The sequence below is a fragment of the Asterias rubens genome, chromosome 15 (assembly GCF_902459465.1).
Source record: "Asterias rubens chromosome 15, eAstRub1.3, whole genome shotgun sequence".
Taxonomy (NCBI): domain Eukaryota; kingdom Metazoa; phylum Echinodermata; class Asteroidea; order Forcipulatida; family Asteriidae; genus Asterias; species Asterias rubens.
Genome location: NC_047076.1, coordinates 2,326,541 through 2,342,292, shown reverse-complemented (window position 1 = coordinate 2,342,292; position 15,752 = coordinate 2,326,541). Strand labels below are relative to the sequence as shown.

General features: G+C 38.6%; 2 protein-coding genes across 2 annotated transcripts; one reads left to right on the top strand and one right to left on the bottom strand.

The window, feature by feature from the left end:
• Positions 1-208: 208 nt before the first annotated feature.
• LOC117299802 lies at positions 209-3,253 on the bottom strand. Its single transcript, XM_033783325.1, has 2 exons — positions 2,651-3,253; positions 209-1,150 (listed from the first exon to the last, which is right to left on the bottom strand). The coding sequence occupies exons 1-2, from the start codon at positions 3,098-3,100 to the stop codon at positions 941-943; spliced, it is 660 nt and encodes a 219-aa protein (XP_033639216.1). The 5' UTR covers positions 3,101-3,253; the 3' UTR covers positions 209-940.
• A 4,644-nt stretch (positions 3,254-7,897) lies between these two features.
• LOC117300071 (3-oxoacyl-[acyl-carrier-protein] reductase FabG-like) lies at positions 7,898-15,633 on the top strand. Its single transcript, XM_033783749.1, has 9 exons — positions 7,898-8,016; positions 8,761-8,900; positions 9,960-10,052; positions 10,703-10,841; positions 11,737-11,777; positions 12,765-12,834; positions 13,211-13,247; positions 13,737-13,803; positions 14,862-15,633. The coding sequence occupies exons 1-9, from the start codon at positions 7,977-7,979 to the stop codon at positions 15,021-15,023; spliced, it is 789 nt and encodes a 262-aa protein (XP_033639640.1). The 5' UTR covers positions 7,898-7,976; the 3' UTR covers positions 15,024-15,633.
• The last annotated feature ends 119 nt before the right edge of the window (positions 15,634-15,752 follow it).

Sequence of the window (15,752 nt, the reverse complement as noted above, 5' to 3'; positions counted from 1 at the left end):
AAAACACCCTTGTCACAGGAAGTTGTGTGCTTTCAGACGCTTGATTTCGACCTCTGATTCTAAATCTGAGGTCTCGAAATCAAATTCGTGGAAAATTACTTCTTTCTCGAAAACTACGTCACTTCAGAGGGAGCCGTTTCTCACAGTGTTTTATACTATCAACAGCTCCCCATTTCTTATAACCAATTAAGGTTTTATACTATGAGTATATTTTGAGTAATTACCAATAGTGTCCACTGCCTTTAACTTTCATTCAACAATGGAATACAAAATTACAAAATCTACTGTATTTTACAAAGAACGTCTAAAGAAAGGGAAATGAAAAATTCATACAAAAAAGCTAAAACAGCCCAACTGGGTTGCGCCAGACTAGCCCTGTATGTAAAATCCATTCCCTCAAACAAGTTTACAAGCCCATAATTATACCAGGGCCCCTTAGAGCTGCTTATTAATTAAACAGCAAAATTATGCTTACTACAGTAAAGTTACTCAACAAAACACCATGTCACATGCACCCTTTCTGGCTGGAATTCTGCTAATTTTTGCTAAGCACAAAATTCGTAAGAAAACTTTTCTGCTGAAGCAGCTCTTTGAATGGTTAAGCAGCTTATTATCTTGCTCTGCTTAGCAAAAATAAGTAGGATACCGGTTACAAATGGAACATGTCAATTTTTTTTTGGGCTGGTAACCTTATTCTAGAAAACATAATTTTGTTGTGCTTAGCTGCTGTTTACTATTGAAGAAAAGAGTATAATATTATTATTTGTATTTTGTATATATTGTGTATAATGTAAAATACAGTATAAAGAAATGGAACAGAAAATACCCAAATTATTGTTAAATGTGTTGTTAATCCTGCTTAGATTAGTTGAGAACAGGTTTTGTTAATCCTGCTTGGATTAGCTTAAGAACATGTTTTGTTAATCCTTGAGTTTCGGATTTAGTCTCTAAATGTTGCACAGCACTGTACGACGATATCCGCAAAGTCAAAGTCATTGGCAGAAAGTCCCTGCGATAGTTGGCTTAAATTAATGAAGAGTGCAATCACATGGCGCTCAACTAAACAACATCTCAGATGGGTGAGAGTAGGGTCGTTCGGGAACTGGCAGGTTTCTTCCAAAATCCACTGGTTCATTCCTTGCCCAGACATCTGCAAAAAACAATAGTAAATTTTTGCCTTTTCTTGTAGTTTATGATCATGATTGGTAGCCTATATGGACGGATGGGGAGAGAACGATGTTGAAGATATCGTGTGTCTCAAAAAAAACTATACACTTTTTGAAATGGCTGCCGAATAATAAGTGTATGATTCTGGGGGAAATGGTTTAGGTGTATGGATAGCTTATGGTCTGAACTTTCATATGACATCAACAAGTCCGAAAATAGTTTATGATTGGGTGAGCACTGCTCACTTTTGTGAAGGGTATGAAAGTTAGGCTGCGCAGGAATTAGTCTTCCCTTTGCGAGAAGTACGTCCTTTAATTGTAGCTTACAAAATTCAATCCAAGATGTCGGCTACTTCAGGTCAATGTGTAACCTAAAGAACAAGTAGCCAACATCTGTGACATTCCCTTTTTCAACAAACCGTATTTGAATAATCAATTTACTTAATCCTCATCTGGTTATTAAAGGAACACGTTGCCTTGGATCGGACGAGTTAGTCTATAAAAAGCGTTTGAAACCGTTTGTTATGAAATGCATATGGTTAGAAAGATGTTTTAAAAGTAAAATATAATTATCAACACAAGTATCACTCAAAATAACACGGTTTTCATTGTACGTCGCGAACTAACACGGTCGGCCATTTAATGGCCGACAGTGTTAGTCGACGAAGTAAAAAGAAAACCACGCAATTTCGAGGCATATTTGTGTAGATCATTGTATTCTACTTTTACAACATTTTTCTAACCATACAGATTTTATAACAAACGGTTACAGAACGCTTTTCAAGGACCAACTCGACCGATCCAAGGCAACGTGTTCCTTTAAGAAAAACCAATGTAATGTTCAACAAATCTTACAATAACTGAAATGTGGGGTGAAGGTTTTTATTCAAAATCACAGATGTGAAAAAAAAAACATTTTGTAACATGGAAATTGCACAAGTAGCATCACCCATGCATACAAAAAATGGTTAATAAATTATAAAAATTCACTTAGCAAACCCAAACTGATAGCAGTATTGATTCTGAGTTTATCATATCACCTACAATTTTGTAAGCTCACAAATTGGAAGGCTAATTCCTGCGCAGCCTAATTTTCATATCCTTGACAAAAGTGAGCAGTGCTCACCCAGCAGGCTTGAATTATTTTCGGACTGTTGATGTCATATGAAAGTTGAGACCATAAGCTATCCATACATCTAAACCCTTCCCCCCCCCCCCCCAGAATCGTATATTTTATTATTCGGCAGCCATTTCAAAAGTGTTAAGTTTTTTTTGGAGACACCCGGTATATAGAAGCCTTTTTCTGAATTATAAGAAAGATATCTCAAAGATACGAGTGTTTGAGTTTCCTTTCCCGAATTGTAAAATCTGAGTTTTTCTAAAGGTTCGTTGGATGAGACCGCTTTCCTGCGTAACAAATCAATATTCCAGAAAAAGAAAAGAGACCATTCCGCAGTCAAAGAAAACCCATTACATATACATACCTGCACAAGTTCAACAACATCTCCGTTTGGTTTACGCGCTATAATAAGAGGTTGAGATCCCAATATGGGCGGGCATACGAGCTGAGACACTGATCGACGTGTTCTTCCATCGCCTGCAGGTGACTGGCTAACTGTCCCGACTGTCGAGGAAGTGTTTAGGAATGACTCCCGATCCCTAAATATTTCAGGGAAGTTTCTTAGGATCTCCTGGTTCTGCTGCTTGGTGAGTGTCACAAATGATCTCTGGTATGTGGCATTGTACAAGAGTTGAGGATCTTGTTCAATTTCTTCAATGACAGATCGCTGAGACACAATCTGTTGTAGTTGAAGGTAATTGAATTGGTTAATTGATTCGGTTGAACATTTAGGACAGCATGAGTAGGCTTCGCAGTACGACGACGACACGAAGACGGTCACCATCAACAGTGCTGTGATGAGCATGGTTGTCATTTTTGTCGGTGTAACACTTCTGATAGTGACGGTCAACACCCACTAGAGACGACCAACGGAACGATTTGAAAATATGTGTGTGATTTTTAAAACGAGTACAGCGTCTGGGTGGCAAATATAATGTGTTTTTTTTTTTTTGCTTGTGATCTGACGCGAGAAAGCTTTGTTGTGCCTTTTTGGGGGGGTCAAACATCACTGCATAAAAAAACATCAACGCCCAGAACGAACCATGACTAATAATGTAATATTTGATCAATACACATGTAACCATGCGTGTAATTTTCAACACGTTTCATAAACTGGGGAAAAACCATGTTTGCATGTTTGCTAAAGCCAGACATGTTGAGTTTGAAATAACAACTGAACTTTTGATGACAGTACATGATGTACAAAAGAGTATTGAACGTACAGTGCAGCAAAAACAAACATGCCAAAAGTACTTACACAATATGATTATTTATTGTTTACAAGTAATACGTACAATTCCCAATACTTTCATCTAAAGTGACTTCTTTGCATGCCCAGCTACTGTCTAAGATTACTTGGGTCCTTTAGCAACCAGTAACCAGAGTTGTTGACAATTACCGAACGTGTCCAGTGCCTTGAACTTTCATTCATCAAACATGGAACAACGAAATCTACTGCATTTTCCAAAGAACGTCTCGTCAAGAAAGGGAAATAAAAAATTAATACACAGAGCTTTACCAGCCCAAAGTTAAGATTTTCAAACACTAGGGTTGCAGCAGTTAACAAAACACAATGTCCACAGATTTACATTTAAACTTAAATAGTTTGAAGATTGTGATAGTAGAAAGCTTCCCTTGAAATTTTACTTACTGAGGTGCTGTGGATCTTTGAGAAATGATTAAAACAAGAAATAATTTTCGTCTCGGTTTTAGCATGTAAAACCGTATTAACCAGTTTTTCTATGATTATGGTATAATATCATAACTGGTTAAGGGGATTTTACATGCTAAAATAATTGTCGTCTTCCCGGAAATTAGTTTGTGACTTGTTTTACCAATTTCTCAAAAACTAAAGGACCTCAGTTAGTAATATTTGAAGGGAAGCTTTCCACTATCATTATCTTGAAACCCTGCAACTCTGACTTCATCGGAAGGTTAGCATGCCTTTTCGTGTGCTATACGGTTAAATGGAAATCGCACAGTTGGCACAAAATCTGCTGCTGAGCAGCTCTATTAAAATGGGCACTGAAGTCAGAGTTGCAGCATGGTGAACAAATTGTTCTTGAGGATTTCTCAGAAAGTTACTATGCATTAATTTGTTGTTCAAGATTCATCACAGGGAGTTTTCGAGAAAGAAGTAATTTTCCGCGAATTTGATTTCGAGACCTCAGAATTAGTGCCCTTAACTTTCATTCATCAATGGAATACAAAATTACAAAATCTACTGTATTTTCCAAAGAACGTCTAAAGAAAGGGGAAGTTTTCGAGGAGTTATTTGTTCTGCTGCTAAGCTTGGTGAGTGTCACTAATGATCTTTTGTATGTGGCATTGTACAAGAGTTGGGGATCTTTCTCAATTTCTTTAATGACAGGTCGCGCGGACTTGAATAATATGTAGTAGTTGGGGGCAGCCAATTGGTCAATTGATTCCATTGAACATTTACGACAACACATGTAGTCGTTGCAGTACGACGACGACACGAAGACGCAGTGAACATTTTTGTCATTTTGTGGGTGTACCTCTGATAGTGACGGTCAACAGTGCACTGGAACGGCCAACGGAACGACTCGAAAATACTGTGTGATTCTACAAACGAGTACAGCGTCTGTATGGCAAATATAATGTGGTGTTTTTTTTTGCTTGTGATCTGACGCAAGAAAGCTTTGTTGTGCCTTTTTGGGGGGGTCAAACATCACTGCATAAAAAAAAATCAACGCCCAGAACGAACCATGACTAATAATGTAGTATTTGATCAATACACATGTAGCCATGCGTGTAATTTTCAACACGTTTCTTAAACTGGGGAAAAACCATGTCTGCATGTTTGCTAACGCCAGACATGTTGAGTTTGAAATAACAACTGAACTTTTGATGACAGTACATGATGTACAAAAGAGTATTGAACGTACAGTGCAGCAAAAACAAACATGCCAAAAGTACTTACACAATATGATTATTTATTGTTTACAAGTAATACGTACAATTCCCAATACTTTCATCTAAAGTGACTTCTTTGCATGCCCAGCTACTGTCTAAGATTACTTGGGTCCTTTAGCAACCAGTAACCAGAGTTGTTGACAATTACCGAACGTGTCCAGTGCCTTGAACTTTCATTCATCAAACATGGAACAACGAAATCTACTGCATTTTCCAAAGAACGTCTCGTCAAGAAAGGGAAATAAAAAATTAATACACAGAGCTTTACCAGCCCAAAGTTAAGATTTTCAAACACTAGGGTTGCAGCAGTTAACAAAACACAATGTCCACAGATTTACATTTAAACTTAAATAGTTTGAAGATTGTGATAGTAGAAAGCTTCCCTTGAAATTTTACTTACTGAGGTGCTGTGGATCTTTGAGAAATGATTAAAACAAGAAATAATTTTCGTCTCGGTTTTAGCATGTAAAACCGTATTAACCAGTTTTGCTATGATTATGGTATAATATCATAACTGGTTAAGGGGATTTTACATGCTAAAATAATTGTCGTCTTCCCGGAAATTAGTTTGTGACTTGTTTTACCAATTTCTCAAAAACTAAAGGACCTCAGTTAGTAATATTTGAAGGGAAGCTTTCCACTATCATTATCTTGAAACCCTGCAACTCTGACTTCATCGGAAGGTTAGCATGCCTTTTCGTGTGCTATACGGTTAAATGGAAATCGCACAGTTGGCACAAAATCTGCTGCTGAGCAGCTCTATTAAAATGGGCACTGAAGTCAGAGTTGCAGCATGGTGAACAAATTGTTCTTGAGGATTTCTCAGAAAGTTACTATGCATTAATTTGTTGTTCAAGATTCATCACAGGGGGTTAAAGTAAGACTGCATAAGTTTGTGATCTACTGAAGAAAGGCAGACAGCTTCTCCATCTCAACCTTGATGTAATCTCTAACTGGGATCACTAATAATCACAGTGGTGCACCCGAAAGGGGGGGGGGGTGGGGGACGATGGGTCTTGGGGATTGATCCCAGCCCCTCCAAGGTATTCAATTTGTTTGTTTGATTTGTTTTGATTTTTTGTTTTAAAATCTTCGAAAGAAATTTGTGGGGAAAATATGGCCCACCCCCAAAAAATAATAAATCCTGGGTGTGTCACTGCTGATAGTTTAAATTCTGATTCTGATTAAACCACATCAGCCCTCAACAAGAAACAAATCGCAAACCATGAACACTTTAAGTAACTTTAGAAACAGAAGAGTGAGGTTTGTTGGTGGATTTATTATGTAAAGTATATAAATTGACTAGTTTGTGACCTAACAACTGTACAAAAATGGTAATAAAATTGTAAATTTTGAAGAGCCCAGTTGTTTCTTGGTTGATTGTGATATAGGAAAACATGTTCTATCAAGTGATTTTTATTTTGTTGATTTTTGGAATGATGCATTGTTTCACAAATTGGGTCAAAGGTCACGATAACATATTAAAGATCACGGTACTTGTACAAAAATAGTCATAAAGTTGTAAATTTTGAAGAGCCCAACTGTTTCTTAGTGGATTCTGGTAGAGGAAGACATGCTCTATCAAAAGATTTTTATTTCATTGATTTTGGGAATGATACATTATTTCAAAAACTGGGTCAAAGGTCACGATAACATATTAAAGATTACAGTGACCTTCATTTCAGAAAATTTATTTTTGACAAAAGAACTGATTTGAGCATGCAATTCTCATCATTTTGATACCAAATTTGCATATATGTGATGATAATTGACATGGTTATGACATATTTTTACCAAAAAGGTGGTATTTTACCCTTACAATGTCAGATTTTAGTGGTTTCTGCCCTGACCACATGGTAAGTCCGATCGGGCTAAAAATTGCTGTGCATTCATTGCTCATAAGGACCTACAATCACAGCAATTTTTATCAAAATCGGAAGACATGCGGTAAAAAAGTGTGTTGGTCTGACATGGAATGACCCATGTGCAGTGATGTATAAGATTTCTATATCTGTGTTTTGATTGGTCTGAGGTGATGCGGGTGCAGCTGACAGAAATATCACCTCGGACCAATCAAATCAAATCACAGACATGAGAAAACTTACTTTCGGTGTCTTCTGCTCCACGCTGCTTCGAGTGTTTCAAAATGGCGTCCGTGGTGGCCACATAGATCAACGTTAATCATGATACCGCCATCTTGGTCATGTTCCCCGTATCTAATAACAGTAATGGATGTAACAAAGCAAAGCAAAACAAAAAACAGATGGGCACAATGTTTGTTACAATGTCACACACCTATTCAAAAATAGTGTTGAATTTATTGGAAACAACTTAAGCAAACAATCATGGATATACTTTATTTTAGTTTAAAGTATGCAAACAATGTTTAATTTTAATTTCAAGTTATTTTTTTATTTATTTTTGGGGTGTGTTTATTTTATGGGGGGGGGGGTTGAACTCAAGATAAATGCATAATTTATTGTCTTGACCTACTAACTATCAAATATTATGTAAGGAGCACCAGTGTTGCATTCATTTTGCTGGTACCAGAAAGCGTGTGACTAATAATGCGGCTCGTGAATTATACGGGTAGGCCCATATGTGTTGTCATAAAGGCTATTTACCGCGGATACATCTACATGTATAATATTAGATGTATTCTCCGTACGTTTAGAGACTTTGTACAGAACCTGGAACAAAACCTCGTGGTATAAGATCCTCTCTGTCTCAAATTGCCGAAACTGCCTCCAAAAATGAGTTTTTTTCTGAACGGAAAAGTTGCGGTCGTCACAGGTAAGTCTACATGCATGTTCTTGAATAGTGGACGGGGTTTCTATAACAATATGGTGGCTTGCACATCTGATTATGTCGAGGTCTGTAGCAAGCCTATGTCTGTTTTTACAGGTATAGTAAATGTTCCACCAGTATATCCAACCTTGTTCCTCCCGACAGGGTGTTTGAGCGTGAGACCAGGCTTTCTGCTTGTTCTCATCCTTATACCGTTGCTGTGCCGAGATGTAGAACAAAGAGCTACTCCAGTAGCTTTTTCCCTCGTACTGCATCTCTTTGGAGCTCCTTGCCTGAGTGCATGTTTCCCCTCATCCTATGATCTGCCATCTTTTAAGAGAAATATTAATTCCTGCCTTCAGCTCCACCGATGTTCTGCATGTCTATGTTTTCTTCCTGGTATGCCTTTACATAGAACCGTGTGCTTTCGGTGGAAATAACACAATTTTCTCATCAACTACATTACTTCAAATGGTGTTTTTTCAAAAAGCATGTTTTTTTTAAATTAGCAGCAGCTCTCCATATAGCTCTTACCAAGTAAGTTTTTATGGTTATTAATTAGTGGAGTTATACATGTTAACAAAGGTAAACATTTACTTTAAAGCCTTTGTAAAAAAAAGCTGTTTTTGTTTTTCTTCCAACTTTGACGCTTTCGTGGTTGGTATTTATAAATATTTCAGTGCCAGCAAAGCCTACGTTTGCATGAAATTGTTTGTCGCTTTACAGTTCAACGTTTTAATCTTGTTTCAGGGGCAAGTTCTGGTATTGGTGCAGGTATTGCCCGCCATCTTGCCACTCTTGGGTGTAGTGTGGTGCTAGTTGGTCGAAATGATGACAACCTACGATTGGTGCAGGCTGCATGCGAAGACAAGGGACTAGACGCCGACAAGGTTGGCTTCCTTTTTGCTTCTCATCTCCAAGTCTTGAATCATAAAGCCAGTAGAACGAGCTAGTCAACCATACAATTAGGAAGTAGACATTCAACTTACGAAAAGGTGTAGCGTTCTGTATGCAGAAATAGAATGACCGAATTGAATCTGAGTGAGAAAGTACACACAATTGTGTGTGCACGAGATCGAAATTGAATGCATCAACAGCTCAAAAGACCGTAGTTTTAGTGGTTTATATAGCTATAGGGTAAGATGTATGTTGTTTAAATTGAGCACCGAACTCAAGCTCTGGTGCTTCTGTTCAGCAGAGTGTGGGTTCGAATCCCGGTCGAGATATTTGTGTCCTTGAGCAAAACACTTAACTAAATGCTTCTCTCCACCCAGGAGTAAATGGGTACCTGTGTGAGGGCAGAGATGGTTCTTGTGGTTGGTTTAGCTTAGTGCGCTACATATTTGGTGGCCACAGGCTGTATAATCCCCAGGGAGCTGAGATGGTTTAAGGAATGATTTAAGGCCCAGTGACCAGGTCTAATAATGTGGAAGTGCTTTGAGACGCCCTTATGGTGTAGCGCTGTATAAAAACCGAATATTTTATTTTCATTATTTATATTGAATGTCTGGCTGTTTATTAATTAGTCTGGAAAACCACGGTGAAATCCTATACCATCGTGTCGTAGTTATTGGTTTAAAGGCCTGAACACGTTTGTTGTCAAATACCAGTATTCTCACTTTGTGTATCACAACATATACATACAATAACAAGGCTGTGAAAGTTTGTACTCAATTGGTCATTGAATTTGCAATTAAATTGTAAAAGAATTTGTACAAAATATCGTGCTTTCAGATTGGAATAAAAGGCTTCTGGCCAGAAGTCTTCTATTATTTTAGTGATAAATTACATCTTTCTCGAAAACTACGTTACTTCAGAGGGAGTCGTTTCTCACAATGTTTCATATTATCAACAGCTCTCCGTTGCTCGTTATATGCTAATATATTTTGAGTAATTACCAAACGTCTACAGCGCCTTTAAATGCCATACCTTTATTTCCATAATAACAGATTCTGATCGTCAAAGCAGACCTGACTTTGGAAAGAGATGTCAAGGAACTTGTTAAGAAGACAATAGAAAATTTCCCAAAACTTCATATTTTGGTAAGTGTTTTATGTGACTTATTTGTGTAAGATAAGTCAATCACTCACAGACTTCTGCAAAATTCCGGCCATGTCTCGCTGGACCCCCCCCCCCCCCCCCCAATCATCCCCGCCCGGTGACTTCCATTGCGTTGTCTGCGCTTCAGCTCGGGTTAAAGGCAATGGACGCCTTTGGTTTGTCTAAAACCAGTGTTCTCAGGTGGTGTTTAACCATCAGAATGCTTAAAATAACAAAATGTGAACATTTGGACTCAATTGGTCACCGAAGTTGCACGACAATAATGTATATTAAAAAAAAAAATGCACAATATTGTGTGTTGTCAGGTGCCTACTAAGAGGCTTCAGGCATGAAGTATTTTAATATTTGAGTGAGAAATTGCCTCTTTCTCAAAAAGTTACTTCAGAATGAGCCGTTTCTCACAATGTTTTATACTATCAACAGCTCTCCATTGCTCGTTACCAAGTAAGTTCTTATGCTTACTAACAATTATTTTTAGTAGTGACCACTGTCCAGTGCCTTTGAAGGAATATGGTTTCATAGAGAAAGAGGGATTCAACAATATCTGAGAATCGTTTCTGCATAAACGATTATCATAATATGTTGTTGTTATTTTGTTAAGACTTTGTTTCTATCTCGATTACGTAATAAGGTAAACAGTGCAGGAGTACTTTCCTACGGTGGTCTCTTGGAGACGACAGTGGACCAGCTAGATGCACTGGTGTCCGGCAACATCCGTTCCATGTTCTTGGTTACAAAGCATTTTACATCTCATCTCGCTAAAACAAAAGGTATTGTTTAATGCCCTGTCTTTGAATAATGTGTGCTAATTTTAACTAAAGAGGGCGCTATAACAAGTTTCAGAATCGCCTTATGTGTAATCTTTCTTCATAGCAAAATAATTTTATTGTAAACTTTGTCTAAGTTAAGTTTGTGTGGTAAGGCTGAGAAAAATACGAAGTAAAGTAAGGTTTGCGGTGACATCATGTTAATCATATCTTTTGTGAGTTGTGGTGGCTCTCAGAAGAGCCGGTTTGTTAATCGACGTTTCGGGCAGTTTGCTCCGACTGTCTTCTAACAGACACAACAGAGTCCAGTATTCTCCAGAAGATTGCCAAAGCATACTGACCGAAACCGAGCATAACGAACCGGCTCTTTTCATCGCACCCCTGATACTCACAAACCAATATTTTACATGGTGTCGCCATGTCACCACTAACCTTACTTACTTACTTATACTTAAAGGCAGTGGACACTATTGGTAATTGTCAAAGACTAGCCTTCACAGTTAGTGTATCTCAACATATGCATAAAATAACAAACCTGTGAAAATTTGAGCTCAATCGGTCATCGACCTTGCGAGATAATAATGAAAGAAAAAACCACCCTTGTCACACGAAGTTGTGTGCGTTTAGATGGTTGATTTCGAGACCTCAAGTTCTAAATCTGAGGTCTCGAAATCAAATTCGTGGAAAATTACTTCTTTCTCGAAAACTATGGCACTTCAGTGGGAGCCGTTTCTCACAATGTTTTATATCATCAACCTCTCCCCATTACTCGTAATCATGAAAAGTGTTATGCTCATAATTATTTTGAGTAATTGCCAATAGTGTCCACTGGCTTTAATGTGCCTTGTGTTTGTTTGGGGGGTTGTTGTAAACGGAATTTCTCTTTACTTACTTTAAGGTTCGATTGTCAATGTGTCCAGTACTTCAAGTAAAAGAGCGGTAAGTAATGTATTACTCTCTAATTAATGTAAAAGAGTTAAAAACACCACTCTTTACTTTTCGAGCTGTCCCTTATATGGCTCTTCAAAAAGAGTGGTGGTTATTTCACAGTTTTAGAGGTTTCACTCCAGGACAGAGTGAAAAATCACTCAAAAAGATGCAAACTTCAATCTCAAAGAGTGGAAGACCACTCGAAAAAGAGTTGTCTATTGGCTCTTCAAAGAGTGCTTTTTCACTCTTACATTAAGAGAGTAGATGTTAAATTTGCATCTGGATAAAGAATATTAATTTAAATTTTTGGTTTGTACCCATATACATATTAATTTACCCATATCTCGGTGGTCTAGTTGGTATGACACTGCTCTAGAATTGCAAAGGTCGTGGGTTCGAATCCAACCCGAGTAAAATGCCTGTGATTTTTTTTACAGGACTCGGGAAAGTACTGAGTATACAGTGCTACACACATCGGTGTATATGGGTAAAAACCAAAAATTTAAATTAATATTAAGAGAGTATATAATATGAGTTGGGTAGATGGCCTTAGGATTTTTTTCAAAAAAACCGGAACGTCTTCAGAGGCATCTTTGTAGTAGTATGTTATAGTAAGTGTGGTATAGTATACAAATATGTGTGGTGTAATATAATATAGTATGTATGATAGTATAATGTAGTATGTACGTAAACCAACTTGCCATCCACTGTTAACTCAGTTGTTTTTGCCGTGCTGTCATAAAAACATTGCTCTGTGAAATTCGAATCCTGGTGAGGGCCATTAATTTACATAGTGATTATGTTTTCAGTCCCTCCCTTTGATTGCGTGTGTTTTCCTAATTTTCCGGGACATTTAAAACTGACAATATTTTGTTATTATCTTCTGTATAGGCCACGTTTTATTAGAAAATTGACCTTTATGTTTTATGTTTTGGATTGATTCGCAGGGCGCCCTCTGTCTAACAATAAACATTAGTTTGTTTTCTCTTCCCGTAGTCTCCCGGTCTTCTTGGATACGGAATGACCAAAGCAGCTGTAGATCACTTTACAAAAACAGTTGCAATCGGTGAGTCTCATACTTCACAAAATAAAGCTACCATGGGACAATTTTATAGAACACGGAGGAAATAAATAATTGCTCTCTGCTGATGAGCAAAATTGAGTTGGATAGACCTCAGTCATAAATTACACTGGTAATCATACACTGGTAACCTTATACTTGTTAGCGAAATTATGTGTCGAGTTTTTTCCACTTTGGCAGTTCCATGAAATGTTACCCATAATTGCACGATCGGGCGCCATTTTGCTTGTGGTCGCGTGTTTTTCTCTATCAATCTTTGCCCGTCTATATTAATCCTTTGCACTAATTTGTTCCAGGGCCTACTTTTCCCGGTTTTATTTGTTGCTTTTAAAAATCAATTTGTTTTATTTGGAACCCACAGAGCTTGCTGACCAGCAGATACGAGTCAATGCAGTGAGGTAAACACACAGATATTCTTTATGTCTGTGGGTAAACAGTCATATAAGTTTAATTTAAAAACATTTTATTGGAACATTCGTGGACGCTAGGTGGCAGCAGAGTTATTCTGAAAATTATTCTCAAAAAAATGTGTGCATGTTCATAAACAAAAGCCGTGTCCCAATGGTAGCTTCGGTAAAGCCATTGTGTAACATGTTCTTTGCGGCCAACGACTATTCACGGGGCAGTCGAAGTCGCGGAGCAGACGACAGAAAAGAAAAACAAATGAAATTGGCCACCAAGCGTTGTAATGTATTCAAACTTGTGTGTAGACTGGTCCCCTGATCTCATCCTCAAGGGACAGGTATTGGTATGGATGCGATGCAAGATCGATCAGACGTGCAACTCTGCTGGCGCGTAATTCACGAGCCTCGAAGTGTGACGAGAAGTAAAAGTTTGTTGTGGATCTTTTTAATTTAAACTCTTTCATTTTCCCGTTCTTGTCATAGTCCTGGTCTGACTGTAACTCCAATTTACCAGAAAGCTGCTCCCAAGTGGAATCCAACGGATGAAAATGTAAGCATTGTTGTATGTTTTCAAACAAACTAAATTGTGTAGCCCTCTGCCATCTATCAACAACTAGTCTTGGTGCAAGACGTTTCTCGTTCCCTTTTCACGCACACCGCGGCCAATTCACCGACAGCGCACGCACCGATTCACCTGACTTATAGTCCACTCACCGCCCCGGAGAAAGTGAGTGGACTATAAGTCAGGTGAGTCAGTGCGCGCGCTGTCGGTGAACTGGCCGCGGTGTGCGTGAAAAGGGAACGAGAAACGTCTTGCACAAAGACTAAACAACAACAAGCGCAGAAGAGACCACAAATGTGGTAAGGCGCCCTCTGTTGAATTACAAAATTATTTATAGGTCTTGTACAGAAATCAGTCGCCAGTATAAAAGTCGTAATAAAAATTGTATTGAAAGGAACTCGTTTTACCCCAACTGCAACACGAAATACTGGAGAAAAGAGATCTGTATCACACAAACATCTGATCAAAACGAACCTGTTTCGATTATGCATAGACTTGCCCAGTCCTTCATGGTCCTTCCAAGTCAGCCCCAAAGAGAGTTGATGTATCACCTTCTAATTGGTGACTCTTTTGGAGGCCGACTTGGAAGGACAGAGCAAAGCCCAGTTCATACTTCCTGCGAATGCGAATGATGCGAATTTGACAAGAATTTTACCTAACAACCTTCCTTTTGCAGCGATAATCGCATGTGAGTTGATCAAAGTTGACTGCTGCGACTATTCTAGCGATTTTTTGACATCAACATTCGCTTCGCATTCGCAGGAAGTATGAACTGGGCTTTAGTCTACATATCTGATATGATTGTAAAGAACCTATTTCGATCACTGATCTCTAGTATACTCAGTCGGTTTAATAAATAGAGATCAGTGGTTTGGATCCAGATGTGTAGACTTACTCTGTCCTTCCAAGCCACCCCCCAAACAGTCGACGAAGCAACCTCTAATCGGTGACACAAAAAAACAGGGTCGACAATCAAGTCTACCTGACATCTGCCCACCTTTCCATTGGAATTCCCCCTTAAATGGTATCTGCTCATGTTTTACTAGCTTGAGGAGGAGGGGAGGCGTTGGCACCCACTGGGGCGAGCTTGCACCGTGGATGATGTCGCCATGTGTGTGGCTTTCCTCGTGTCCGATGATGCCAGCTTCACAACGGGGGAAATCCTACCAGTAGACGGCGGTCGGCACATCGCCCAGTCTCTGCGCTAGAGGGGAAGGGTAATCTATCACGATGGTAGCGCACTCATACGCGCACCTATCATGTCCGCCATCTCAGGAGTCAAACTGTAAAGGAATATTCAATGGAGACTTTTGAACTCTTGGTGGCAGCAGACTTGCCAGGTAAATGTCCATTGTTAACGTAGTTATAAGGATGTTCACATCACTGAGAACAATGGATTTTACCTAAGTAAGTCTGATGCCACCAAGCGTCCCAAAAGTCCCCCATTGATCGCCATTTTAGAGATCAATGTATTCCACCGGAAGGACCAACTACTGAACAGTCTTGTCGGTCCTAAGACGGATCTTGATGGGTCTTGGCCTCGGGTGTACTGGTCTTGACTACTTTTTAACAAGTGGTGGGGAACCAATTAACTTGATTTCTATAAGAATCATACTTTAATTCTTAATTATTTGGATCGATTTTAAACCGATCCTTGTATCTTTTGATTTTGATATGTACAAATCATTTACTTTTTAAAAATTATTTTCAACTACTTTATTTACTCAATACTTTCCCGAATTCCTGTGAAGGTGCTAAAAGACATTGGACACTATCGGTAATTTTCCAAGACCAGTCTTCTCACTCGTTAGGGTTAGGGTTAGGGTTAGGGTTAGGGTTAGGGTTAGGGTTAGGGTTATGCATAAAATAGCAAACCTGTGAAAATGTGAGCTCAATCGGTCGTGGAAGTTGTGAGATAAGAATACCCTTGTCACACG